The sequence below is a fragment of the Serinus canaria genome, chromosome 10 (genome assembly GCF_022539315.1).
Source record: "Serinus canaria isolate serCan28SL12 chromosome 10, serCan2020, whole genome shotgun sequence".
NCBI lineage: Eukaryota > Metazoa > Chordata > Aves > Passeriformes > Fringillidae > Serinus > Serinus canaria.
The window spans coordinates 13,950,932-13,977,037 of record NC_066324.1 but is presented as its reverse complement, the minus strand read 5'-3'; the positions used below and the strand labels follow the sequence as shown (position 1 = coordinate 13,977,037).

At 40.1% G+C, this 26,106-nt stretch overlaps 1 protein-coding gene and 1 long non-coding RNA gene across 7 annotated transcripts in view; one reads left to right on the top strand and one right to left on the bottom strand.

Moving 5' to 3' along the window:
* Nucleotides 1-26,106, top strand: part of ALDH1A2 (aldehyde dehydrogenase 1 family member A2) — a 140,245-nt gene that overhangs the window by 110,209 nt on the left and 3,930 nt on the right. For all 6 annotated transcript variants that reach the window (XM_050978533.1, XM_050978534.1, XM_050978532.1 and 3 more), the window contains 9 exons: nt 1,066-1,195; nt 6,273-6,334; nt 9,043-9,171; nt 9,302-9,415; nt 18,230-18,332; nt 20,830-21,014; nt 21,746-21,910; nt 22,345-22,502; nt 23,286-23,360. In XM_050978533.1, coding sequence (XP_050834490.1) covers nt 1,066-1,195; nt 6,273-6,334; nt 9,043-9,171; nt 9,302-9,415; nt 18,230-18,332; nt 20,830-21,014; nt 21,746-21,910; nt 22,345-22,502; nt 23,286-23,360 — 1,121 coding nt within the window. The remainder of the gene's footprint in view (nt 1-1,065; nt 1,196-6,272; nt 6,335-9,042; nt 9,172-9,301; nt 9,416-18,229; nt 18,333-20,829; nt 21,015-21,745; nt 21,911-22,344; nt 22,503-23,285; nt 23,361-26,106) is intronic.
* LOC127059998 (uncharacterized) lies at nt 1,061-11,979 on the bottom strand. The gene is made up of 3 exons (XR_007778445.1): nt 11,719-11,979; nt 9,278-9,435; nt 1,061-1,189 (listed from the first exon to the last, which is right to left on the bottom strand). It is a non-coding gene; the product is annotated as an uncharacterized LOC127059998 (long non-coding RNA).

The following is a 26,106-nucleotide window of genomic DNA, read 5'->3' as shown; positions in this document are numbered from 1 at the left end:
AGTGCACAGCAAATCAAGTTTACTCTGCCTGTCATTTAATTTTTATTTCTGGAGCCAAGTTCTTTACTGAGCTGCACTGCAGGCAGTGCCATTAATTGCTCTCGGGGATATAAGTCAGTGCAGAATTAGGCCTCCATTCTTCTCTATAGAAACTCATTTGATGGTTGGTGTGTTACACAGGGGCGTTCTTTGCCCATTCTTAATGATTTCTGTTGGACAGCTATTGAGAATGAGTTAAGCTACTCAACATCTTAGGATATTTTATTGGATTTTTTTTGCTAAATGATCTTAGGAATCCCTAAGAGGATAGCTTATAAGATACTTTTAAAAATAGAAATATGAACTAAAAAATAAAGATAGCTTGTTAATTTATGAGCTTCCCTAGAGGAAAGTTTGTTTATTTGATGGCAATAAATAAACTGGCTGTACAGTATAGATATCTCAGACCTCAGCAGGAGTCTTGGCAACCATATAGAGAAATTTTTATATTCACATCAATTATATAAAGAGGGATGTGTCCATTCTTCTCTTTATGGATTCGGATCATTAATACAGGGCTACAAGGTGCCCCTTCTCAGCTGTTATCATTAACATAACAGAACCCAGTTTGACAGGCATTTTTATCTTGGCTCCTGATTAAAGCAATTCAGCATTTATAGATCTGGACCAAACACGGTGGCTATTAGGTTCAAAGTACACAAAGTACACAAAGGCACATGTACATGCATGTGGATACACACATAAATCCACAAGACAGACAGACGGAGAAACACACATAAACATACACATATATTCTTAAAATCATAGCCATTCCAGAATACTCCAGAAGAAACCACTGTGGGTTCTGCAAGGAAAATACTTTTTGTTCGCATTTGTGAAAAGTAACAAAGGGGATCAGATAATTGTTTTGAACCTTCTGGGTTAAAATTACACCAAGGTGCAACTGATTTGTCTTCATTAAAATCTTTGTCATGGTTCAAGAGCTGTTAAGATGTTGAATATTTAACTACAATAGTCCAAAAATGTTACAATACTTACATCTCTCAACTTTTTCTTGTTCTGCAGACTATGGAATCACTGAACAGTGGCAAACCGTTTTTGCAAGCTTTCTATGTAGATCTCCAGGGAGTCATAAAAACCCTGAGGTATTATGCTGGTTGGGCAGACAAAATCCATGGAATGACCATTCCTGTAGGTAAGGGGAATTAAAGCACAGCTATGCATCTAAAGCTTCTCATGGCCAGACTAAAGGATAGTAGCTCACAGCTTTGTGGAAGGCAGAGGAGGAGCCTGGGTTGCTCCTACCATGTTGCTGAAGCAGATGTTAGAAAGTCAGCAAGGACAGGACTGGGTGCCCTGCTCTTGGTGTGCCCCACATGCACATGTGAGGAGGGCTTGGTTTCTTTTGCATGCATCCAACCTGAGAAGGAGACAGCTCAATACCTACATTTAAATATTGATACATGTATAAAAATGGATGAGGCATAAGCCTGAAAAATACCTTGGAACTCATGAAAATAGTTTTGGGTGCCTGCTTAAGAAAGAGTATCATTATGTATAGATCTTGTTTGTATATGACTTCTTACTGCTGATGAAAATAATTTATCTTGGACTAACACTGGATCTAACTTAATTTATACTTTGAGAGCGTTCTTAATGTTACTATAGAGAACTACATACATATGAGATATATTTTGTTATAGATGTTTTTTCAGATTATTCAGTGGGATGAGTTTTATATTGTATATATGAGATAAACTTTCCTGCATGCTAGGAAATTACTATGTTCTTATTCTTTTGCTAAAGAGATGCGAAAAAATCCTTACCGTTATTTTTTTTAACAAGTTTCTTCCTCCTGCCCCTCACTCCCTGCTGTTGAACAAATACAGGCTGCATTGTCTGATGCAAACAAATTCATTTGCAGTCTGGGATAGATGTACCAAATGCTATAATTACACAACATGGCAAAATAGGAGAAAATAATTTTATGTAGGTGTAGTCATTAAGATAGTACTCCTCTTTCACCTGCATAAAGGAAATCTCTGGAAAAACCTTAAGGAAAATGAAAATTCATTATGTGGATTCATGGTGCACATGTTCATTGCACATGCATGTTTACTCCACTGTACCCAGTAGGGCCATTAGGGCACACTCAGGGCTACATGCCCATTGCTGTTGCCCAGCTGTTTCCCTGGTGTTTCACTGTGGGACACAGTATCTGCAATGCACTCACTCGCCTCTCTATAGCACAGCATCAAACTACCCAAGTGAGGCAAGCAGATAAATTGAAAATATGCCTCCAAAATTTTCAGGAGGGAAACATCATGTAACTCTTTTTGCAGTTTTACTCATCTTTGTGTTTCATCTTATTAAAATTGCAGCATTCACTGACTGGTGTTTATCTTTGCTATCTTATTTTCACCAAAGAAATGACAATAATAATATTTCATGTGTAGACATTGCTGCAAGGAGTCAAAGTTTTCCACAGTTATTTAGGCTGAGATTCGTAAGTCCCAGTTTTGCTGCTTGCACTTCACATTTAATCATACAAAAGTGCAGACCACACCATAAATTCATGTATTCAGCAAATTTCCTGTTCCCTAATCTCTTTCTCCCTGGTCAGTGAATGCCTCCTTCTCACTCTTTAGCCCCACAGGTACACAGAAATTAGGTCAGCCACCAAAAGGCACTGCCAGATTAAGGAAAATAAATATTCTCTGCTTATTCTTGGTTACAGTACCTTATAGGATAAAACCTGATTTTTTTTTTTTCAGTAAGATAGACTATGCTGGGTGAAAGGAAGGCACATTTTCAGCATACCTTCCTCAGTGCAAACTTTGTGCTAACACAGTTTTCAGTAGTGTAGAATCATAAGTCCATTCACAGATTTCCAGAGGATCAATTATTCTTCATTTAACACTTCTCTTTATTCCTCTGCTTTTGCACCATAAATTTGTCATTCCCATGAAGCTGTTTTAGGGCAAAGCCACTGTTAAACAGCAGTGCTCTTTACGTTCATTTACCATCAGCTCACCAAAGATAAGCAAAACAACAAAACCAAAAAAAACCCCACTATTAAATCTTGTCTTTCTATTCAGTGTGCTAATAAATCTGAAACCTCCTGATCTTTTGTTGTTGCTGTTTTTGTTGAAGTTTTCTTTTCCTTTAGAATAAAAATAGGCAATTGATAGACAAGTAGAAGAAGAAGTGTGTTTTACAGTCACATTCCTTTTGGCCCCAGAGCTACAAAACCTTCAGACTGCCCTTTGCTTGCTCCCAAGCGTAAAGCCTTGATGATTTAAATTAAAACAGAATGAGCCTAGACCAGAAACTGTTAAACTAATAAACTGAATGCAAGCAGAAATGTATCTTTAAAGCAATATATGCTATGATATAGTTTAAAGAACCAGTTCAGCTCTCCTCACCCACTTGTTTGCTGTGTCCTGCTATATGAGGCATGGGACTGTATTATGGTTGTTATGCAAATAAAATATCTGTGCTGGAGACTCCTGATGGAAATCTAAGCAAACACATCTGTGGAAGATATTGCTGTCCCAAAGTGAGATCCCTGGATAAATGGGACTTGCTTTCTGATTAAAAAATGAAAGTCTTTGGGCCAGGTGCTAAGCAGCTGCAAATTGATCTTGCTCTATTAATATCAGTGAGGACTGAAGAATGTCAGTTTACTTCAGCTGCGTATATTAAAAATACCCTTTTAACGCAAAATTTTAGATTGGATGTGGGATCATTGTCAGGTCCCTCTCAGGCAATGTTCTTCTGGCAGCCAGCTAGTAAAGGATAAGAGTAACAATCATCAGCCACAGCATCTTAGAATAAGGGTCATTAGCATGACTCAAAAGTCTCAAACATTTAAAAAGTCTCCTGTATCATTTCTAAGCACAAGGGACCTTTCTATGCTCACTGTTTAGAATAATGACATTAAGCTCATTTAATTCTTGAGCTATTTTGTCGTGGTAACAGCTTGTTCTACATTGTGGACAAGGCGGCTCTTAGATCCACCTTTGGCCTGTCCAGAGATGTCCAAGGCTTCTAAATAACTTCAAGTCACATATGTTCCAAAGATATTGTTAGAAAGCAACCTCAAAAATCCCATCTTGACAGAAAATCTGTGGATGATGAACTTTGGAAGTAGGTGTCAAAAAGGGCAGCTGTCTAGAGCCTAGTGGGAGACAGCAGGGAGAGCAGCTCTGCATGGGAGGCACCGCTCAGTGGAAAGAATGTTCTGCCTACGCTGGGCAGAATTAACCACCATTTGTCTGCCTTGGCAAGAGGCTCAGGTTATCTATAACTCTGTGTGATGAAGCACGCAGACATGTGGCAGTGATTATGCAGTGACAATCTAAAGTCAGACAGTGCTAATGTAACTGTGTTACTGTTATGTTGCCACCATCCTTCTGGCTGAGAACCCACCTCTCACAGTACTACTGAGTACAAGCTGGTATTTTTAGCTGACTCCTCTGTGTTCCTTTGAGCACTTAGACAGTTTTGCTTGTATGTATTTCTCTGTATTTTGACTTCTACTTTGCTTCTGTCGGATCTGATGAATCTTCCCGTGGTCTGTGAACCGCTGCTAGCATCTGTGAAAGATAACCTGGAAAACCAAACTGATCATCTTGGTCTGTGACACAAATATTCTCATCTCCACTGGGGAGTTGTCAAACATCTGGAGATCAGAAGTTACGATTATGTTTTGTCAATGCACACAAACTAACTGATAAACTATTTTCTTCTGCCTTTTCCTGAATCTCTCTTCTCTCTGTCCCTCCTTCCTTTATTTTTCTCTGTTCTGTCCCTATCTTGGTTGCAGTCTATTGTTACCTTTCTCATAATTATTCTGTATCTGGCCCCCAGCTGACATATTAGCTACTCTAGCTCAGGTTTCTACTGAGCAAATCCTGTAAAGTAGATGGATAGAAATAAGCAGACCTGGCAATAAGTTATTTCTAATCAAATTCAAGTTGAAGTCTTTCCTTAAACCCAAGAAACTTTAAGGATTAACCTGTTTATTGTTACCAGATATATCTTAGAGGATATTGCAGTAGGTTCCCAAAACACACTGTCCATTGTGAAGTCAGGCCCTTCCCCAATATTGCACAAGGGTGGCTGCAGCTCTGGACTGAATGGGGGAGAGGCTGGGGCAGCCACTTCCCAGCCCAGACTGGGAGGGAAAGCACATACCCTGTGTCAGACAGAACAATGGGAGCAAAAGCCCTGTAATCTCTCCTCCTCCTCCTCTTACTCCTTTCCGCTGTCTAACCTTTTCTTATCCTGGTAAATCATCTCCTGCCATTAAGCCTAGGTAACCTCATCATTCTCACATACTTAGCTGAAATTATTTTCCCAAGTTAAGAGATTTGCGTTTTTCTAGATGACCAAGCACTACAGGCCAAGGGGCACATTCAGCTCATGCCTTTAGCATAGCCTTTCCCTTAGCTGTAGCCTCAATGAAAAGCATCTGACCTAAATTCAGAGATAGTTTGAGTCTGGGCTAGTTTATACAGCTTAGAGACTCAATTGAGGGACAAAGGTGCAGTAAAATCTGCTTTGCACAGATGCAGGCTGAGCACACTAAGAAAGCTACTGGTTAGACAGTACCTTAACTGATCCTTTAACTGGTTCCCACACAGAGAGTCCCTTTCTGGCTCTTTGTTAACTGGGAAGAAACCTGCATGTGTAACCTCAGCATGTGCTCCCAGACCACAGGAAGTGCATGAAGCTCAGTGACATAAGTCACAACTTTCCGTCTTCGTTCCACATCTAGAGATTGTGGTACATTATTCCATCACTTCACACTGCTTGTGTCCTCAATGGCAGATGAATCAGCTGACTGTTACTCTATTACCCCACACTTGGGCTGTAGATACACCTTTAGATTGCTGTGTTCCACTCATGCCTTTCAGGAAATTGCCTTTGTGACTCTTCACTTCTTTCACCCTTAAATCAGCTGAGGCCAGTAAGTGCTCCCATGCTACTGCAATTTCACGTGCAGTACAGCTCTTTGCCAAGGAACAAAGCAGGTTACTTTCTGGTGGGAAGCCTGCTTCCTTTGTTCTACAGAAAGAACAATTAGGTTGCTCCTGAACCTAGGCTTCCCATGCTGGCTCACAAAAAAACACTTCTATGACTTCTTTATTTCTTTTACTGCCATCAAAGGCTGATGCTTAGAGTTTTTTCCCTCCCTCTATTTTAATTTTTTTTTTGTTCTGCCAAGTCAAACTGCACTTGAGAGTAAGCATGCTCATCTGTTTCAGATGGAGATTATTTTACGTTTACAAGACATGAACCCATCGGAGTGTGTGGACAGATCATCCCTGTGAGTATCTCTACTAGTGCTTTCTATTTATTTTCATTTGAACCAGCTCTCTTTAAAGACACATAAAACATGGTCTTCAGCTATGTGTGTTTTCCATTACGAAAAAAGCTGAGCTCATATTGTTGACATATCTTTAACAGCCTCCCTGCAAATGCTTATTTGAACATGCTAATAGGGTTTAGGCTCTGTTATTAGGAGTTAAGTTCTCAAGTCATAGAATTCACATGATTAAAACAAGCAAAGCAAAACACAGTGTTAATATGCTGTCAGTGGTTATGGATGTTCACACAACTTATGGAAAATTGATGCTTTGCTGTGGTAGTCTCTTTATTTATTTAGTTTTTACTGTGATTTAACAGGCTCCTCAGTTCCTGGGAGAATGTGATGTATTTTAATTCCATTCTTTCCTGCTATTTCTTTTACAAGGCTGGAGGAGAAAAGGAAACTCCAGGAGACATATCATTACAATTAACATTGTGTAGCTAACAGAAGACATGAAATGTTTGTTTTATTTGTTGGGAGAGAGAAACACATCATTTCATCAAATCCAATACTCCCCCTACACCCCAGCAGACACCCTCACAATAAAATCTTGCTGAACACTGCATGGGAATTGCATTGAGAAGGTAACTTTTTCAGAAGAGCCAGTTAACCAGCTTTGGCAGAAATTTCAATGGGAGGCTCACATACAGCTATTAAAATATTGTGTGAAAGCTTTTTTGCTTGACAAAACACTGAGGGACTAATCAGGCCATTCTCTGAAATCTTTTGTTGATGTTGATTTTTTATTTTGTTCACATTACCACAAAGCCACTAAACAGAAACACGGAGCAAATCCATTACAAGAGGAGCAGCCAGAAAAGATGACTTTAACAATGTTAAGCCCTATTCCCCCATTTATATTTGTTGCTACTTCATGTCTTTCTTAAGGGGTGGCTTTTGTGTTTGGCACTCAGCAGAAACCCAGAGAAACGTGCAATGACTCAGAGAGTCTGTGGTACAGCTGTCCTGCAAACACCTACACACTCTCCAACTTGGTCCTTATGAATGAAAGATTCCACAGCTCCATGCCTATTCCTCAGCCAGGCACATGGATGAGCATTTACTAAATGACAACCCCAACATCTAACCCCAGCATTGCTGGACATCTCCTATGCTTGTTTCACTGAGCTCAACTGACAGACCTGCTGAAGAAACTTGGCCACAGGCTGAGGATCATGCCAAAAGCAGGATTTATTTAGTTTAGATGTGTAAACCTTTGTTCAGGGTACCCAGCCATCTACCATACATGTTTGTTCTTCCCTCAGTTTTGTTCTCCAGAGCCTGAAGATGGCTGTCATATCCACCTATTCTAACACCACTGCTGATCTGTTCTGTATTTCCTCCATGCTACCAGTCCCAGAGGACAGCCCAGGCTGCTGCATGTGCTTGGCCATTGCCTGAGCAAATACATTATTCAAAAATAAAATTAAACAGCAAGTCTAACACTGAACTCCTCACAGTCTTTCACATCCCAGCTTCCATCAAAACGTGCTCTTTGGCAGTGCTGTAGCATAAACAGGGCTATATAGTGCCCTATAAAACTGCTGTGAGCTCTCCTTGCAATGCCATTAGAAGTGCAGGCTGTTAGCACACTGCTGGCCCGACAGCTCCCCTCCCAGGTTTATGTACTGGAGATGGAATTAAAACATCACTTTGTCTCCGGAGTTTATAAACAACAGAGGGAGTAAAAAATTGGGTGTTCTGTGAAGGAAAGACAGTTGTGTATTTTTTCAACCTAGCCAGGGGCTAGAGAGATGTCTGAGAGTGGCAGCTGATATGCATCAGGCAGCAACACATTCTGGCCAGTGGCTGACTCTGTGACTGATATTTGCTATTCTCCTTCTAAAACAGACTGTTGTATGCATTTGCAAGAGTGATTGTGAAAACACAGTTATTTTATTGCTCTGACATTTTCGCTAAAATCAGCAAGACTATCCACTTAACCTGCTAGGATCAGGCCTTGGTGCAAAAGGCTTGTTACTTTTTTCTTTATCCAAGGCATGTTTGTGCATTGAACTAATATAATCCACTACATCATCTGCTGCAGTTCAATGAAGTTATAATGAATGACAATACAAAATTTTATAGCAGCAAAGCATTTCTCAACTTGTTTTTTACTGTCCTTTTAATGTCTTCCATATAGATTTCTCATTAAGAAGTCTTCAAGAAAATTAAATGCTTTGATTGAACATTGACATTTATGGACTTTTTATTGTAATTCCATCAATTAAGAATTATATAATTTTGAGTATAAATTTTTATCTTAAGATGGGATATGAAATTTACATCCAAAACTGCTTCAACATGAACAGTTCTTCCCAAATGTATCAGAAGCAAGACCTATTTTCATGGGGGAATTAAAAGTGTCAATAGCAAAACAGTAAATTAAATTAAAAGTTGTGACTTAAAAAATTAACAGATAACAGAATTTTTTTATGGAGATTGCAAGTGGGGGTTGTATTTCTTTAAAGAGGAGAGAAAGAACTAAGAAGTCACTGTTGTTGCTTTCTTAATGGCAGTTATTTAAAAAAAAAGTCCTTGCTTTGTGCTGGGAAAGATTTATGTTGAGGATCAGCCTGAGAAATAAGTGAGGTATCAGCTTGACATCTTGAAAACAAAACACCACGGCAATATTTTTCCATCTATCAACTTTTTTTTTCCTACAGTGGAACTTCCCCCTGCTGATGTTTGCATGGAAGATTGCTCCAGCTCTGTGCTGTGGCAATACAGTAGTTATTAAACCAGCAGAACAAACACCACTCAGTGCTCTCTATATGGGTGCCCTCATCAAGGAGGTAAGAATAATTATGGGGAGTGATGTCTGTCTCTCCTTGTGGGGAGGAAACCACCAGCACATGCCTGCTTTAACGTGCTCTAACAGTTCTCATAAATCATGCTTACCTTCACTCATTCCTATTTTGACAGGCTGGTTTTCCACCAGGAGTTGTCAATATTTTGCCAGGATTTGGTCCAATTGTTGGTGCAGCCATAGCCTCTCACGTTGGCATTGATAAAATTGCTTTCACTGGATCCACTGAGGTAAGAGGATTCACACATTACTGTAAAACATGAATAAATACTTCAGTCCTTGTGCTGCTTTTCTTACTGCCACTGGGTAAAAGAGCTACATCTAACTAACAGTAGTCTGTGCTTCCCAGCTAAACTTATGTACCACAGGGCTTCCCAAGCACAAGCAGCTCCTTTCCTCCAGCCCCTGCTGTGCTCAGCACCTCAGCACAGGAGATATGCCTGGAAAAATATTGCTGGGATTTCCTGTGGGCTTAGGAGGATGTGAATCACATGCAAGTAGGCAGAACATCCCGTGTATATCACAGCACACATAAGTGCTGCTTTAACATCCATAATTTGTGTATCCTGCTGTACTTGGGGAAAAGGGAGAGGAAGGGAGCAAATTGTGCAAATATACTTCAACTTTGATGCTGCATACAAGTATATTGAGGATGAGGAGGAGGCCTAAAAAGGAATGAATGAAGAGAGAAAAGGAGATTGTCCAAGGTTTCAGTTCCCAAAATGATGGAAAAAAGCTGGCCAGAGGATGAAGGGAGACAGTTGTCTCCTGGATGCCAAAATGCCTTGCTAGGAGTCTATGCTGCAGATGTTAGAGAGGAGGCTCACTCTGAAGATGAAGGCTGCAATCTACAGCAAGACTAACCCCCAAAACTCTCATCACATCTTGCTCTCAAATATGTGCCAAGCTGGCTGTTATCAGGGTTGGGGTGGGGATGACAGAGGTACTCCAGACTGAAGTCACAGGAGAAGGGGCCTTATCTCATCGTCTGAAGGCAGACAGAAAGGAATCTCGGTGGGAGTTTCAGGGCTGGTTATATTTAGAGAGTGCTAAACCCAGCCCTTTTCAATTCAGAATCTGACAAACTATTGTATGGAGGGAGCTAAACCCCAGGGATCCAGTCTCCCTTTGATATGTTTGACTCCCACTCGTGGCAGTGGAAGGCTTTATGCATCCCAGGGATCCTGCTCTCCACAGTGAGGCAATTTGCTTTTTGATTTGTGTCGATAAATTCACTGACCATGCAGCCCCAGGTATGTGTGGGTATCTCCCTGGTGGAATTATTCTGTAATTGAGTTTGCCAGTCACACACAAACCTAAATTACCAGTAAAATGTAGCTGCAGTCGTATGCCTAATTTGCACACACAGGTGTTTTGCAATTACTATATGCCTGCACATGATTTTTAATGACAACTTCAGATTCTAATATACACAGGTTACATTCTAAGTCAACGGCTACATCAGATTTCAGATTATTCTATGGAATTACTCTAGTCATTACATCTTCTGTATCCAATTAAGATTAGCATCCTGCAATACTGAAAATTTTAATATGAGCTGATTACCCCCCATAAATTAAGTTGAAACAATTGTTTTTATAAAGATATGTGGTCTCTGTTTAAGATAAATATTCTATTATACAGGATGTTGCACTGTTTGGAAGAGGAAAAATACAGATGGGTTAGGTTTCAAAGTTGTCTCTTGTAGCCAAAATAAATTTTTATTGTAGTTCCAGACAGCTTTAGTTTTAATAGGCGTTTAAACTCAAAAGCTGTGGGTTTTATGCTAACTCAGTACCTACCTTTAAAAGCCTTACTAATAGGAAGTGAAAAGCATTACAGAGATGAAAAAGCAATTCTCTAAGAACCTAAAGCAAGAACAGATGGATCGTTTTAATGCAGAGTTAGTGTAAACTATTCCATATTGTTTCTGATTTCCTGTAACACTGAATTTTTGTAACAGCAAGTCAACATTGTAACATTTTAAACACCACATTCTGATAGGAGCCGGACTAGAGTCTCTGACTCCCCCAAAGCAGATTTCAATTTCTAGTGAAATAATAATGGAAATATTTTGTCTCTCTGGTACTTGTCTGAAGCGTGTCAACTGTACTCTCCAGTGATGGGGATTTCCAATAGCCATTAGGTGTATAAACACCATGTATTAACTCCATTCCTCCGTTCCATCCATGTGCTAGTTCAGGCAGCTCATGATGGGCAAGTTAATGATAAAACCTATCAGTACAAACACAAAGATCTTCAAATTGAGATTTTGAAGCACAGGTTTTTCTCAAGTTTTCACCATGAGGTTCTTTTATGTAAGTTCTTTACCTTTGAAGTATACATATAGCTAATGAAAACTCTCAATTTGCCTGTAAAAATCACAAAAATTGGCTATTATCTTTTTTTTTCTGCAGTTTTCTTGAAAGGCAGAAAACAGGCTGCTCCTCTTACAGAAAAAAAAATATGTTCCAATATTTGTAGAACCCAGTCCATAGAAATAGAAGCCGAAAGGCCAAGTTCACAACCTTACCTCAATAAAGCCTGATACAGCCACACCACAGAGCCCTCCAGCCTCACATCTTATCTTGCAACAGGACCAGTACCAGATGCTCATAGAAGAGAGTGATCCATGTGTAGACTGATCCTTTCCTTGCTGCAGCCTCACAGCTTCTGGCAATCACTCCCAGAGCCCGGGGGTGCATGTGGACACTTGTATCCCATGTGCCAATGGCCTTGCCAGCCATGCATTAGTCCAGTACCTCTTGACACTCCTGATGACTGGGAAGCCTCAATCCTGTGCCCACACAATGACAACACAGAAATAACTTTCAACTTCTGATTTCTAGTTTAGAGCTATCCAGAGTGCACTCTCTTATCTGGGTTTTAGATTCTCAGGTGCTCTGAATTTTTTTAAATACTGCTATTTACTCCCTCCCACCCCACAAAATTATGCATGAAAAAGCATAAAGAGCTCTTTGATTTCACTTCTCTCCATCTTTCCTGCTTCCCCTCCTTTTATGGGTTAGCTTGTACACATTAAAAGAACAGTCTGCCAACTCTTTCATCCCTCAGCCTATCTGCTTCTTATGAAACACTCTCCCATAGATCATCTTCCTCTCCCAGTCCCCTAGTACATGGACCTCAAAGCTCTTCCATCCACAGCTCACTTGGAAGGGGAAGGGTTCTGCAAACACCTGGCAGGCTGTGCATTTCACTCTGACAACTGCCACAGTGAAAGAAATAAAATCATACTGAGTATGAAAGCCCACCTAAAATACTGTGCCTCCTTAGGTTCCAGTAGCTTTCTTGGCTTCTCTGCTTGCTTCGGTTCACTCTTCAGCAGCCTGTTTGGTACAGGCATTTTAACCAAAATGTTTATTTTTACTGTGTTGGTTTTAGTCAACCAGGGCTAATCTGTGAGCCTCCTTAATTACAGCAATCTCCTCTCAGGCTTCACTGACACATTTTTTCCTCATCTTCCACAATCAGATGAAATATAAACTGCCATAACCAAACTTTCTTCCAGCCAATATGACCATGTTAAGAGTTGCTCCTACCTTTCCTTGAAAGTCCATAATCAATGTACATATCTCATTACATCTTACTGAATTTCTCCTTGCTCCTTCTGGTCCCGAGCTGCAGGGTGAAACTGCCACTCACTGGGAGCACAGGAGAGGTAAAGCTCAGCTGTGTCCCCCTATCCCTGTTGTTTACTGTACAGGCCTTTTCCTTTTGCACTGCCCCTCTCTGCCTCAGCTTCACTGTTCTACATATTCTTGTCTGAATTACTTTAAAAAACATATTAGCAACAATTTAATTAGAGCTTGCAATTTACAATTTCTGAGTTTAAGAACAGGTCGAATCTCAGGATGTCTGGCATTCCCATGTGTCTGCTGTTAGGCTGCAGTGCTCAGAAGTACAGGAGATGTTCTGCAAGTGTCTTGCCCAGTAAAATAACAGTGGGCTTTATGGATTTCCTAGACAGATGCTGATGAGGGGACAATTTTTTACACATACCAGAAATGCAAAGGCTTTCTTCACATCACTTTCTTATTCTCTAAAGGAACTCTTGCTTGGCAAAAAAGGTGAAAGGTCTTCATATCAGAGAAAAGCAGCCATCAGAAGCTGGTTTACTCTTAATTTGCCTTTACTCCCATTCAAATCTGTGAGCTCAGTTAAGGCTTTGCAAATACAGCCATTCTCCTGCTGTGAGCTGTCTGCCCAAGTTGCTGCCTATGTGCTGCACCTGAACTGGAACTGGTGTGGGGATGGTGTACCCAGAAGTACCTGGTACACAGGGAATAGTTGAGGGCAGTATGTACTGGGTTTAAAATTAGAGATTATTATGGAGAGTAAGAAGTTATAAATATTTTAAAATGCAGATTTAAAGCCCTGCCTGGGATAAAAATTGCATTTTGATTGTTGCAAAAGTTTAATGAGTTCTAATAACTTCTGTTTAAAACCAAATGTGTAACCTCCAAATCAGACTGGCTTACAACTCCCTCCAGTTGTTAAATGCTCTCAAGATGAGAATTATAGATAGCACACAAAACATTTGAAGTTCTGGCCAACAAGAAATGTATCCTAAGTGGCTGGTTTCCACTTTGTTCAAACTACGACCCATTAAAATGCAGACAGATTTAAGATAGGATTCAGGTCTGTGTTCAGGCAGCTCTGCAGAGTAACCCAAATAAATATCCAACAAATTGGTTTGGATGCCTGTGTAAACAAAAGGTCTATAAACAACTGCAATAAACCCCAGCAAAAGAGTCTGCATTTTGCTTGGCAGAATGTTTTCTTTATGCACTTAGATTAACAAACCATGATCTCATCATTAGTCAACAAGATACTAGAGAGACCATCAAAGCAAACTACGGGAGAGTTGAGATTGATTCATGCCAAACAAATGTTTGTAGCTAACAGCTGTATTACCACTGATTCTAATTTACTCAGCAGGATTCTCCTTTCATTTCCAAAGTGAGATAAATGTCCCAATGAATGATGTAGACAGAATGTCTTCCTACTGCACAGGCAATGGGTTGTGTGAGCTCTTCTGGATCACACAATCTCTTGTTGTTTTTCAGGCTTCAGGAAGAATTGCAATCTGGCATTTTCTACTTTAGCAATAAGAATCCTAAAGGTGATCTGACCCGTTCTGAGAAGTCTAAGAGCTTATGGTGCTACACACATACCCTGTGTAAGGATTTAGGGAGGCTACATTAGCATTCATTCTTGCTTCTGCAGAATCTTTTGGATCCTATCTTGGACAGCTTGTACATCCTGAATGAGAAGAAGTTGTTTCCCTTGTCCTTCGTGTTTTTAGTAGCATTTAGGAAGCTGTTCCTGGGCAACTGTTGTGCCTCTTTGCCTATGAAAGATGCATATCAAAAGGAATCACCTTCTTAAGCCCATTACAAATAGGATGGTGTGTCAGTCCTATCAACATTAGCAGAAGTTTAGCCACAGACTTCCAAGGGGCCAGGATTTAACCTATGGAACAAGTTAGGCATTTATAGCTTAGGATTCTCTCCAGGAATTTGTGTTTAAGATTGCCTTTTCACTTGTGCTGCACTATTCAGTATGCTCTTTTCAGGGCTGCTCCTCACATAGGGCATGGCACAGTGAAATAAAGCTGCTCTTCTTTGTGCCAGTATTCCAAATTCGCTTGTCATTGCAGGAGACACACCCTGAACATGCCAAGAGGCTCTAAGATCCTTGTCAGAAAGGTTTTGCATATAATCTGGAATTCATAAAAAATAAGGCAAACTGAGGGAGCAGCAGCATGGGTCTGAGGGATTTGCCAAAACAACGACATCCAGTGTCTCAATAGCTGGAGAGAGAAAACTGTACTTCCAGAAAACATTGGAAATTTTTGTCTGGCCACATCATCTCCACAAAACTCAATTAATCTCTTGTAACTTAAACCACTTAATGTCCTACAGATATTCTCTCAACATCCCAGTAAAGGTATAGAATATATTATTTAAAATGCCTAACTGATGATGTATGTCTCCTCTGCCATATTTTGCACTGTTCATGGAGTATTTTAATCCATACATCTCCCTGTACAGTTCTTCCCTTCACTGTCTTATCTGAGGAAGTATCAAGAAAATGACCTGCTGTTCAGCTAGACTGCAGCTCCCCTATATTCAGGTGTTCCCTGATGATTTACTGTTTATGTGTGAGCAGAGCAAAGGAGAACCCAGACATTCTAAATGACAGAACTGAAGAGGAAGTACCACAAACCGTGGAGGTTTGCTTTTGACTCATGAGACTTTGAGTGCTCCAACAGTAACAGTCAAACCCACCTGTACCCTTTAGAAATACAGATTTCTGTCTGAAAAGAGAAAATTAAGAGAACATGAAAGGCAACAAACATTTTAAAATATCTGCACAAATTATTTAAAATGCGACTGCTTAAGCCTCCTCTTGAAAGAGACATTAAACTTCCATGTAGAGAAGGCATAAATGAAAAACAATAAAATGTTTTACATCATGATACATTCTCACTGCCCAGTGTCACACCATCGACAGTCCAGAAACAGACCCTTCCAGGACTATCCTTCAAATAGCTTTGTTGCATAGGAGTCCCTCAAACTACTTTTTAATCTTTGTTTTTGTTGGTCTGCATAACAAATTGTTTTCTTTGAGATGGACCAAATTACATCTGCCTCACCCTCCATGCAGCTTACAAGGTTATGGTACTTCACAAGCTATCCGGGGATACTCCTGATATCAATCTTGAAGCCTATTCAAAACAAGGTTGGGGAGTCAGGGCTTTCTCTGCCAACATTCCTGCTGAATAATCACACAGCTCCATTATCTGTGGGGGAGTCCTCTCTTCCAGCCTTCCCTCTCCAGGCTGTGCTGCTATTGGGAGCTGAGGGATCGAGCACAGAGACTCCGCGGGAAGCGTGTCCTGAAAGGCCAGGCAGATTGCAACTCTATCACTTATCCCTTTCATGCTGTCTTCCTCCATAAAGAGAGGATCAGTCACAAAAGGCCGCCTTTGTCACTAAATAACCACGGTGCTGGTGCCTGCCCTGAGACTTTTCTCAACTTGTGAATGCACAGGGCACAACGGGAGCACAGTGAACAAAAATGCTGAGCAGCATGAGCCCCACCATCCTGATGTCTACAGTGATCTCTAACAGGAAAGACACAGTGAAGCCTTCTATTAAGTTTTTACTGGGAAACTTGACAACTTCCCTATATTAAAAATACCTCAGACTACACTTTTCCAAATTAACACCACTGTCTAAAAGCCCTTTGGACTTGAATATTTACCATATACTATATTTGGACTTACATACTTGTCAATTACTTGTTTGCATGGAACCCTTTCAAAGTCTTTACTTATATGTACAAAAGCATTTTGACATTAAAGTAGAATGGAAAGCAGGGCGATGAAGGTTGGACACATTGCTCTGGCTTTCTTGGTCTGTCCTTCTCTTTGTGAATTTTTGAGAGGAAATACCTGGTTGTTGATCTCTGAGAGAGGGAGGTTCAAGGCAGCAAGGGTGTGAATGGCATTGGCTGGCACGGGCTATAAACACAGAACTCTGGTTTCCAGTGCACATTTTCAGCACAGTTTGAGAGGCTGGAATTTCCAGATGACGTGCTCGGTGTATGCGGTGGGGGTGGAAGGCAAAAAGGATCCTTTTTTTTCAGGTTCACTTCTGGCTGTCAGTCAAACATAGCAATAAAATCAGCTCCAATTAAGGGGATATGCAAAGAATTTCATGATAATGTCAACACTCCATTCCATCAATACAGGGGTAAAGAAAAAAAGCTTTTTCTTTTTCTTTAAAAAGAAAAAACCTCAGTCACACTCAACTGTGGTATCACCAGATAAACAGTTAATCACAAAGGTACATGAAGTGGTTCACAATTCCTTCATTATCCTGTGAGGTTTTTCCTTTGTTTTTTGTTTTTTTTTTTTTTCTTTGGGGGCCCTGGTTTCTGTTTCATTTGCTTTCTGATTACTCCAGTGCTGACATAACTTTCTCTAGCAGACTGCCTTCAATTCTCTAAGAGGTTCAGCTTCTCATCCATTAACCCCTTGCTGCAGGGAATCTCACTCACATAACCTTAGAAATAGAAAACAGAGAGACCAGAGTACTACATGGAGAAAAAAGCCCAGCTCTGGACTCACTCCCATCTCACTTCACCTCTAACTTTCTGTGTGACATTAAAACATGTCCCAGTTAAAATAAAGCACTTACCAAGGTTCTTAGGCTCCTCAATATTCAATAGGTACTTTAGGTCCTGTGTTTTACCAGGTAGGATCTGTGATTACTTCTTTAGCTGCAAAATGGTCACAGTTACACTACAACTGTACAAAAGCTGATCTATTTTGGATTTGCTGATCCAGGGAGAGGAGAATTTCCAGGGAGCACAGCTACCCCTCCAACTGTACTGATGTGGAAGCATGGCAAATCTGTAGCTGTCAGATTGGTACTCCATTTAATCCATGCTCATGTTCATTTGTGAGATCTGCAATTTGTGGTTGCTCCAGCTGACCCCACAATCTACAAAGACATTTTGGAGGTGATTTTGACCTCCTCAACCCCCATTATCTGTGGTGCAGCTGTGGGTCAGGTCTGGGACGGTGCTTTTGTAACTTCTTGCCTACTTGGTATTCTGCTCTGTGCTGTTAATCCTGCAGAGGAGGAAGATGATTTCATCAGAATTTGATGTATTAAGCCTTGTGAGCATGTCAGTGGTTTGGATGGAAGTAAGTCTAGTCACATCCATTTCAAATTTCTAATTCAGCCCTCCTAAAATGCCCTAAAAAAAAAGCCCCAAGGCATTTTAGCATAGCTGCATAGGGATGAATGGTACACTTAGTGCTGTGCTTTATCCCCTCTCAATTTCTAGGAAAAAAAAAAAGGAAAGCTGTCCACTGCTGATGAGAATATGTTTGGAACGAAGAACCTGCTGGATTATTTAAAGCACTGCTCTACTGATAGCCAACCCTGGCTGTTAAAATGAACTGTATGACTACATTCCCTGTAAAATGTGTCTCTATTTCCTTTCAGGTTGGGAAGCTGATCCAAGAAGCAGCTGGAAGGAGTAATTTGAAGAGAGTTACACTGGAGCTGGGTGGGAAAAGCCCAAACATTATTTTCGCAGATGCTGATTGTAAGTCAGCGCTTCCATATTTTTGCTAAAAAACATGATTGCATGATGTCTTTTTCCTTTTTAAAAAACTATTTTAGGGCATGTCTTTCATATAAAGTGAAGTGAAGCAATACAGCTGTATCTAATGGCACTTTTCAATCTTACAGAAGTGATCTAAGATGTGCTATATTTTATAAAATACAACTTTGGAACCCACAGATTCATTGTCAACAAGAGAGCAGAAAAAAGGTTATAACCAAGCATATAGACATGGTGTTTTTCACAGTTAGTCCCACACACATTTGCCATCATATGCTCTGCAGCAAGGTGATGTTAGTGCTTTAAATCTGGAAATTCTGTAATTTTTTTTGGTTCAAAGAAATTATAAAAAGGGACAACTTTTATGTACACTTGTGAATCTAGTCAATGCAGTATTCCTTTTTTAAGTAGCTATAAAGGGAGATTATTCCATTTTTAAAATTTTCACAACTAAAGAACTGTGTATTGAAATATCCTCACTGCCACTGTCTGCAGGGAGCTGAAGATTTTGGCAGATGTATGATGTTGTGCAGCTGAGCTTTCTGGCACCTGAGAAGGTACAGGACAGCTGTTTAGCTTGGGATGTAAACACAAACTGGAAGTTTCTGCTTAAATGATCAGCAACGAAATAGTTACAATGTTGATATCTAAATTGTCAGCAGGAGGTTTTGAAGTTAACACCCCTGAAGATGAATGAGATGGTTCACACCTTGCTCTGAGCTCTTGTTTCAGGCTGAGTGCAGGCACACTGCACTCAATGCCCTTTCTGAGAACTTTGCAACCCCAGTAAACAGACACATAAGGATTTGGTCATCTCATTTAAAAGAGGGAAGGGAATAGTGAAGAATGATTTTGAATAGCAGCAATTACAAGAGATGGTTACAATCCTGTATCCATTTTCAAAATGTGTTAATATCTGGAAAACTAGGGAAAGCTCAACAACTTCCTGCAGCTTTTCTACAAAGAAGTGCTTTACCAAATCAAAAATTGAAATTTCAGCCAGTCATCCTGGTAATCTAAAAGAGCTCTTGTCAGCTGGAGCCAGACACCGATATTCCAGCCTTCTACCCCAGTTCCTCATCTCCACCTCCCACCAGACATCACCACACCTCAAACGTCCCTCACCTGCTAACTCACACGTGAACACCTAAACATTTCCAGTAGAGTGACGTGTGCCAGGGGAAGGTCTGTGTTGTGACCTTCCCTGGGGGAAGGACAACTGCTCTCTGGTCTTCCCACAATTACAACCTCCAGTACTTTGCCTAAGATTTAAACTTCAAAGCTCTGATTATTTAAAAACAGCAACTGGCTCACCGTTCCAAAGGAGTTGTTTGTTCTGCTTGAGGAACACTGTGTGCCAAAAGTTAGCAGAAAGCATGATAAAGCTGTTGAAGGTTTAGTGCACCAAAAAAAAAAAAAAAAAAAAAAGAAAAGAAAAAAAGAGAAGAATGGTTAGAGCCCCTCATGGTGAAAAACTGTTAACAATAGAGAAGAAACATTAGTTAATCACAGCTATCCACTAGTGCTTTCAATCTCCATGGAGCTGCCAGGGAAAATTTAAAAGTGGTCCAAGGAACACCCCATATAATTTTTCTTAAGACCACACTGAGGGCATAAAAAGACATTTCTGTTAGACAGAATTGTCTAGAATGTGCTGAAAGTAAAGCACTGTTGCTTTGTTTAGTCCATAAAAGATTATACTTTAAGCAATGTTCCAAAGTGCTACAACTGGTAACAGAGGTATTACAGTGCTGTAGGGCATCACTGTTTAGGGATTAATTAATTTTTCTTTTCTAGTCAGAAAGTAAGAATGTGGCCTTGAATGTCTAAATATGACCAGATCCACTCTCCTGCTTGAACAGAATGTGTTAGTTGTACCCCCAATGAAGTTAGAGTAGAAATCAAGGGTTGATTGTTCTGTAACAGACCTATAATTTTAAGGCCTTACCCAGTCATCTGCTTGGGCCAAGAGGAAATTTCTATGTTGCAAAAAAAGAATCTGCCTTTTTGGGAAGGAGAGGTTTTGCCATTATCAAAGTCAAATTTACCCATTTATTTGTTTTGCTGTAATTCTCCCACATTAAGTATTAATAACCCATTACCAACCTGGGATCACAGACAAATTTTCTTCTCATATTGTGACCCAGTCAGATGTATTTATGTGGGGCACATCCTGCTTCTGAGGTGCCCTCAAGGGTTTTACTTGGTAAATGGTATGTTGCTAGATATAAGACATTGGTGAAGTTGTTCTTGTATACCTTACTCCTATTGACTGCTAAGGCACTGTCTTAGCTTTTCCATTGGGAATCATCCTCATTTCTCACCTGACACAAGTACGGGATATCATGATTTAGTTTTATTTAACCAAATGCTCCTACTGAAGTTTTGGGAATGCGGCACTGTGTTATACACACAGCACTGGTGCAAAGGCAGATTTGCCCAGGTGTTCCAGTGCAACATGAGCTGTCTTGTTTTTCAGTGGACTATGCTGTGGAACAAGCTCACCAGGGAGTCTTCTTCAATCAAGGTCAATGCTGCACCGCAGGCTCACGGATTTACGTGGAAGAATCAATCTATGAAGAGTTTGTCAGAAGAAGCGTAGAACGTGCAAAGAGGAGAGTTGTGGGGAGTCCTTTTGACCCAACTACAGAACAAGGTCCACAGGTAAAGGATTAGGGCATTGGCTCTACAGCCCAGGAGATGCCTGAAGTATTTAAATTCCACTAAGGCAGAGCTCAGTCAGTGAACACTCACTCGAGGTCCAGGGTAGCTGACACGATACATTCTTTCAAGATTAAAATTCTAAAGGAGTAAATTAGCTGTGCAGCTCTGAGGTGTTTCTTGTTAAATAAAAAAAAAATCTCAATTTAAATATCAGTTTTTGCCTTCCAGTTTTAAGAGCAAGATTTGGATCTTGAACCCCCAAAATACAGCTGTAAACTGTGAGAAGCTCTTAAACGTCTCTGTGAGCACTCAACTGTCAAGAACTGTCTACAACCATAACTGTGCTTCAATATCCAGAAATTCTAAGCAGAAGATGGGCACAATCAGAAATAAGGCTTTAGAAAATGTTCCTGCCACTAATAATCAGCTGGGCTTATAACGTTTTCAGGAAGCTAATCTGGGACAAAACCTAATGATCTGCCTAATTTCGTGCTTGTAAACTAGATTGTTTAGCAAGAGCATGGGTTAAGCCACAAACATAAGGTGACACATCTTGAGAAGTCTGAGCCCGAGGTCACAGTCAGCACCTGCTTGTAGATCTTTGGCGTCTGCAGCTCAAAGAATGGGAACAGGAACAGATTCACTGGAACATGACTTGTCTAAAAACACCTATTTGGACTTGGTTGTCAAGTACATGGTCTGCACATCAAACAGCTTTTTCTCTCTTTCAGATTGATAAAAAACAATACAACAAGATCTTGGAACTGATTCAAAGCGGCATCACTGAAGGAGCAAAACTTGAATGTGGGGGAAAGGGGCTGGGAAGAAAGGGATTCTTCATTGAACCTACAGTGTTTTCCAATGTAACAGATGACATGCGGATTGCCAAGGAAGAGGTACTCACATGTGTGGGCAAGATCTTTTTAAAATGTCCTAAATATTATTTTTTGTCCTTTTGTTTCATTCCTAAGACAAAACCTTTGGAATGAAAATTATGACCATGTTAAAAAAAAATAAATCTTTTCAGAACTCCTAATGCACACAGCAAGTGACATCAGCTGGGTAAGGAAGCTCAATTTTTGTCACTGACTGTAAGGTCTCAGAAATCAAAGAGGAGATATGGGTAGAATGGACAAGTTCCCCTGAGGCACCTGCTTTGGAAAATTCATGCAGTTTTACAGACAAATATTATCACTATTTATCACTAAATTTTGCTGTGGGAAATTTTAAGAGTATAATAGGAGAGAGAAGATAATTAAGAAAGCAGAAAAAAACAAGAATAAAATGTCTCTAAGGGGGGAAGTTTATTAATTTTTAATCTTTGTTGCAGATTTTTGGGCCTGTTCAAGAAATACTGAGATTTAAAACCATGGATGAAGTTATAGAGAGAGCCAACAATTCTGATTTTGGTCTGGTAGCTGCTGTCTTTACAAATGACATAAACAAGGCCCTGACAGTCTCTTCAGCAATGCAGGCTGGGACAGTCTGGTAAGCAGAAATTAACCCACTCCCGCTCTTAAAGATAAAAGAGTTTGACTCACTATCATCATTTCCCTTCAGTTTTGCACCCTTTGTTAAGAATATTCATGCAGCCCATCCTAGTGGTGGGTCACTGGCCAAGCCATGGAACAGCAGTGGGGAGGTTCTGTGGCTGCTCAGTGCTGGGGAAGGCTGCTGGAGCTGGAAAGCACCTTGCTTCCCAGGAGCAGGGCAGCCACTGCTGAGCAGCCTTACCGAGAACAACCAGGGCAAACCATCCTTTCTGGGGAGCACAGGAAACCTGGCAGGGTTTACTAAAGGCACAAAGTACCTACTTTCTACAACATTAAGGAACTGAGGGGACTCCTGCTCTCCGGTCTTTAGGAATGGGGAATGCCAACTCTAGAGTTTAGTAGCTTGCAATTTATTATGTGAAACCTGAGTAAAGATCTGCAAGAAATTAGGGAGAAAAAGAGCAAACTCAAATCTAACAGCTCTTTGTTATAAACTGGCACTGAGGTTTGGCAGCAGATTAACAGTTCATTACTGAAGATGTGTCCAAGGGTATGGTGCTCTCCTCCTGCCTTCACAGGTCAAATCCAATTCTCCTTAGGAGTGAGAAGCAGACTGTTGTTTTTGTAGCATAAATCCCTCATTTCTTTTCAACATGAAACAAGTTTGTTATTACTAAGAGGTATAGAGTGTCCTTAGCTCCACAAGTTTCAGCCTCTCCGAGTTATCCAAAGGTCTTTCTGGCAGTGCAGCTGGACTTAATGCCTCTTCCTGTTACAGGATAAATTGCTACAATGCCTTAAATGCCCAAAGTCCTTTTGGAGGATTCAAAATGTCTGGCAATGGGAGAGAGATGTAAGTATTCCACTGCTGTTCTCTAAATTGTTTTCAACTCTACAACTTAATAAACATTAGTGAATGTTTCCATGCAAATTAAGATCCAGAAATATTCCAGCCTGAAAATCAGGGCATAATATAAGGTAACCTTTAATCATCATTACTGGTTCTAAATGCAATTGATTTGCATTGTAAAATCACCTTTTTAAATTTTTTTTTATTAACATTGAAAACTGATTTACTGGAATTCTCTTCTTATCCTGAAAAAAACTGAAAATTTCTGAGTATTTTTCTGAACTTGTAAGCTGTGCTTTCTGGAAGGTTTTTTCAGCAATAGTAAGCATCACTGTTCAGAAAGACTCTCCCTTTGGTGCTGCTGAGTGCTTGCTGACTGGTTTGGTGTACTTGTTTCAGAGTTGTTTTGACATATGTTGTGCCTCTCTTGGTAATTTTTCCTTTTCTTTCTTCAGTTTTCACTATATTTATTAATACAGGTGCATTTGAAGTTTATAAAAAAGTTATCAGCTTGCAGATTTTTAAACTATGAAATCAGGCAAAGAGAAGGAAACAAATGTGTTTACACCTCTTTGAAAAAATCCACTTGCCATTATAAAGCTTTCTGTCATTCCATTTAGCACTAAGTGCCAAATATTTTGAAATAGAGCTCCACACTCAAATATTGTCCTGTGTACCTAATTTAAAGTCTTACCAGTTTCTCATTCACATTACAATCACAAGGAAGTTTAGCAATTGCATCAGCCCCAGATTGGTTACATACCAGGGATTCAATTAATTTCTGTGCAGGAGGTATGTGTACCAGATATGTCTCACCTAAGTTTTCAAAATACCTTATGGCTAATGGCAAACTCAGCAGTAAAACTAAAGTAAGGTCAAACTCTTTAAAACTTTAAATATGTTGAAGTATACAACTTGATCTATAAAATAAGTTTTATGAAGTCTGAAGTATTTTCCCTCGTTAGGGAGTACTTTGAATAACACATTCAATACTATTCACATGCATGAGTTATGAGGTGATCTCACATTGGCATAAATATGTCAGGTCATCTAACTCTTATCATTGTGAAAATATTCTAAAACTACTAAGCTTGATAGAGCACATGAGTAACTTGACACCCAGGGGTGACCCCACTGACTCCAGGGAGGTTCAACTGCAAGCAAAATATTCACATATCAATGTTGCAGAGCTCTTGAAAAGGGGGAAACCCAGGCAGCACCCCAGCTCTCATGGAAAAATCTGTGGTAATTGCACAATTGATTCCCACTACAACTTTGAAAGTATTCATCATAGACAATAAATGTTTGGAATGGCAATAAACTCCATCTCAGAAAGATGCCTGAAAACCTACCTAGGAGTAATTATTCTACTCCTTTCAGAACCTCTTTGATCAGATATCACCTTCTAATTCACCTCCTCCACCCTGCATTTATACTTGCATACTTTTTATTAAAATGCCAGTTTTTTAAGGCATACATTTTACACATAAATAATGTTGAGCTGGGCAATTACAGAAGAAAAAGTGTCTACACGTAAGTGTGTCATTGCTAAGGTGACATTATGTTACAGCCAGATCATAACTGGGCCACTGTGCTGCATTATCTGGGACTTGTTCTGGACCTGCATTTAAATTCACAGGTTATCATCACACATGGGCAAAAAATCAACACAACGTTGAGAACTGTTATGCTCATTTTATACTCCTAAAAAAGGTAGCAGGGTATCTGCATCCTGGTGGAGTACACAATACAGGTAATTTCTGATCACATTAAGACTACTTACAATATTCTTGTATCCTTGAAGAGGTTGAGAAGACATGGGGTTTGGGGTTTTTCATTAATGTTTCTTTAAATCTTCTTACCTGGGAGATGTAAAATTTAACTCCTGTAACTAAAAATTGGGTGGTTCACCCCAGATAGCCACATGTGCCATTTTATATTAGAGCTCCCCAAAATTCTGGCCTCTGTCCAAATGTCTTCAAGGGAAGGAAGTGCCATTCTACTTCAGAACTCTCCTTTAATGTCATAGGAATTGTTATTGTATGCATAGCTCTGAGACATAGCACTGCACACCTGCAGTCTGAAAAACAAGTGCAAGCAGGAGAACAGCTTGGAGTTGTAAATCTCTGGTATTTTTTCCTCCTGGACTGAGGGAGGGAAGAGAATATGTAATATTTCTTCTTAGAAAGCATTTTGTTCCCCCTCCCTCACACCTACACAATCAAGGGACAGCATCATGCAGATCTGACCCATGGGCTCCTTCCTCTTCACAGACACAACCTTTGTTCTCACTCTGACACCAGAGTGCAATCCCACAAGTCCCAGAGTGGCTATGGAATGGGATGGTTTTGCTGCCTGTATTAGGCTGTGGGGACAATCGAGCCCTTTAACTGAACCCACACTGACTCTTCTGCTCTGAATGTCTGGCATAACCCATCTTCCTATTCAGCAAGTGTAGCTTTTCAACTTTTGAAAAATTTTTTGCCTTAGAATTCATCATAATTGTTCTTCTCCAAACTATTGACCAGAAACAAAACCCATGTAAAGTCCTGAAGCCATCAGCTGACAAAACAGACAATAAGTGTCTCTAATTTTGTTTGGCAGACCAAGATGTGAGATCAAGTGGCATTTGGAATGTACATAAAGTCACTCGCTGCTGTCATCTGGGTTTTCTATTGGCTTGCAAAAATGTGTCCAATGGGTGTCTGGAGCTACACAGCAGCCCTGCTGAGTCCAGAATCTTCCACAC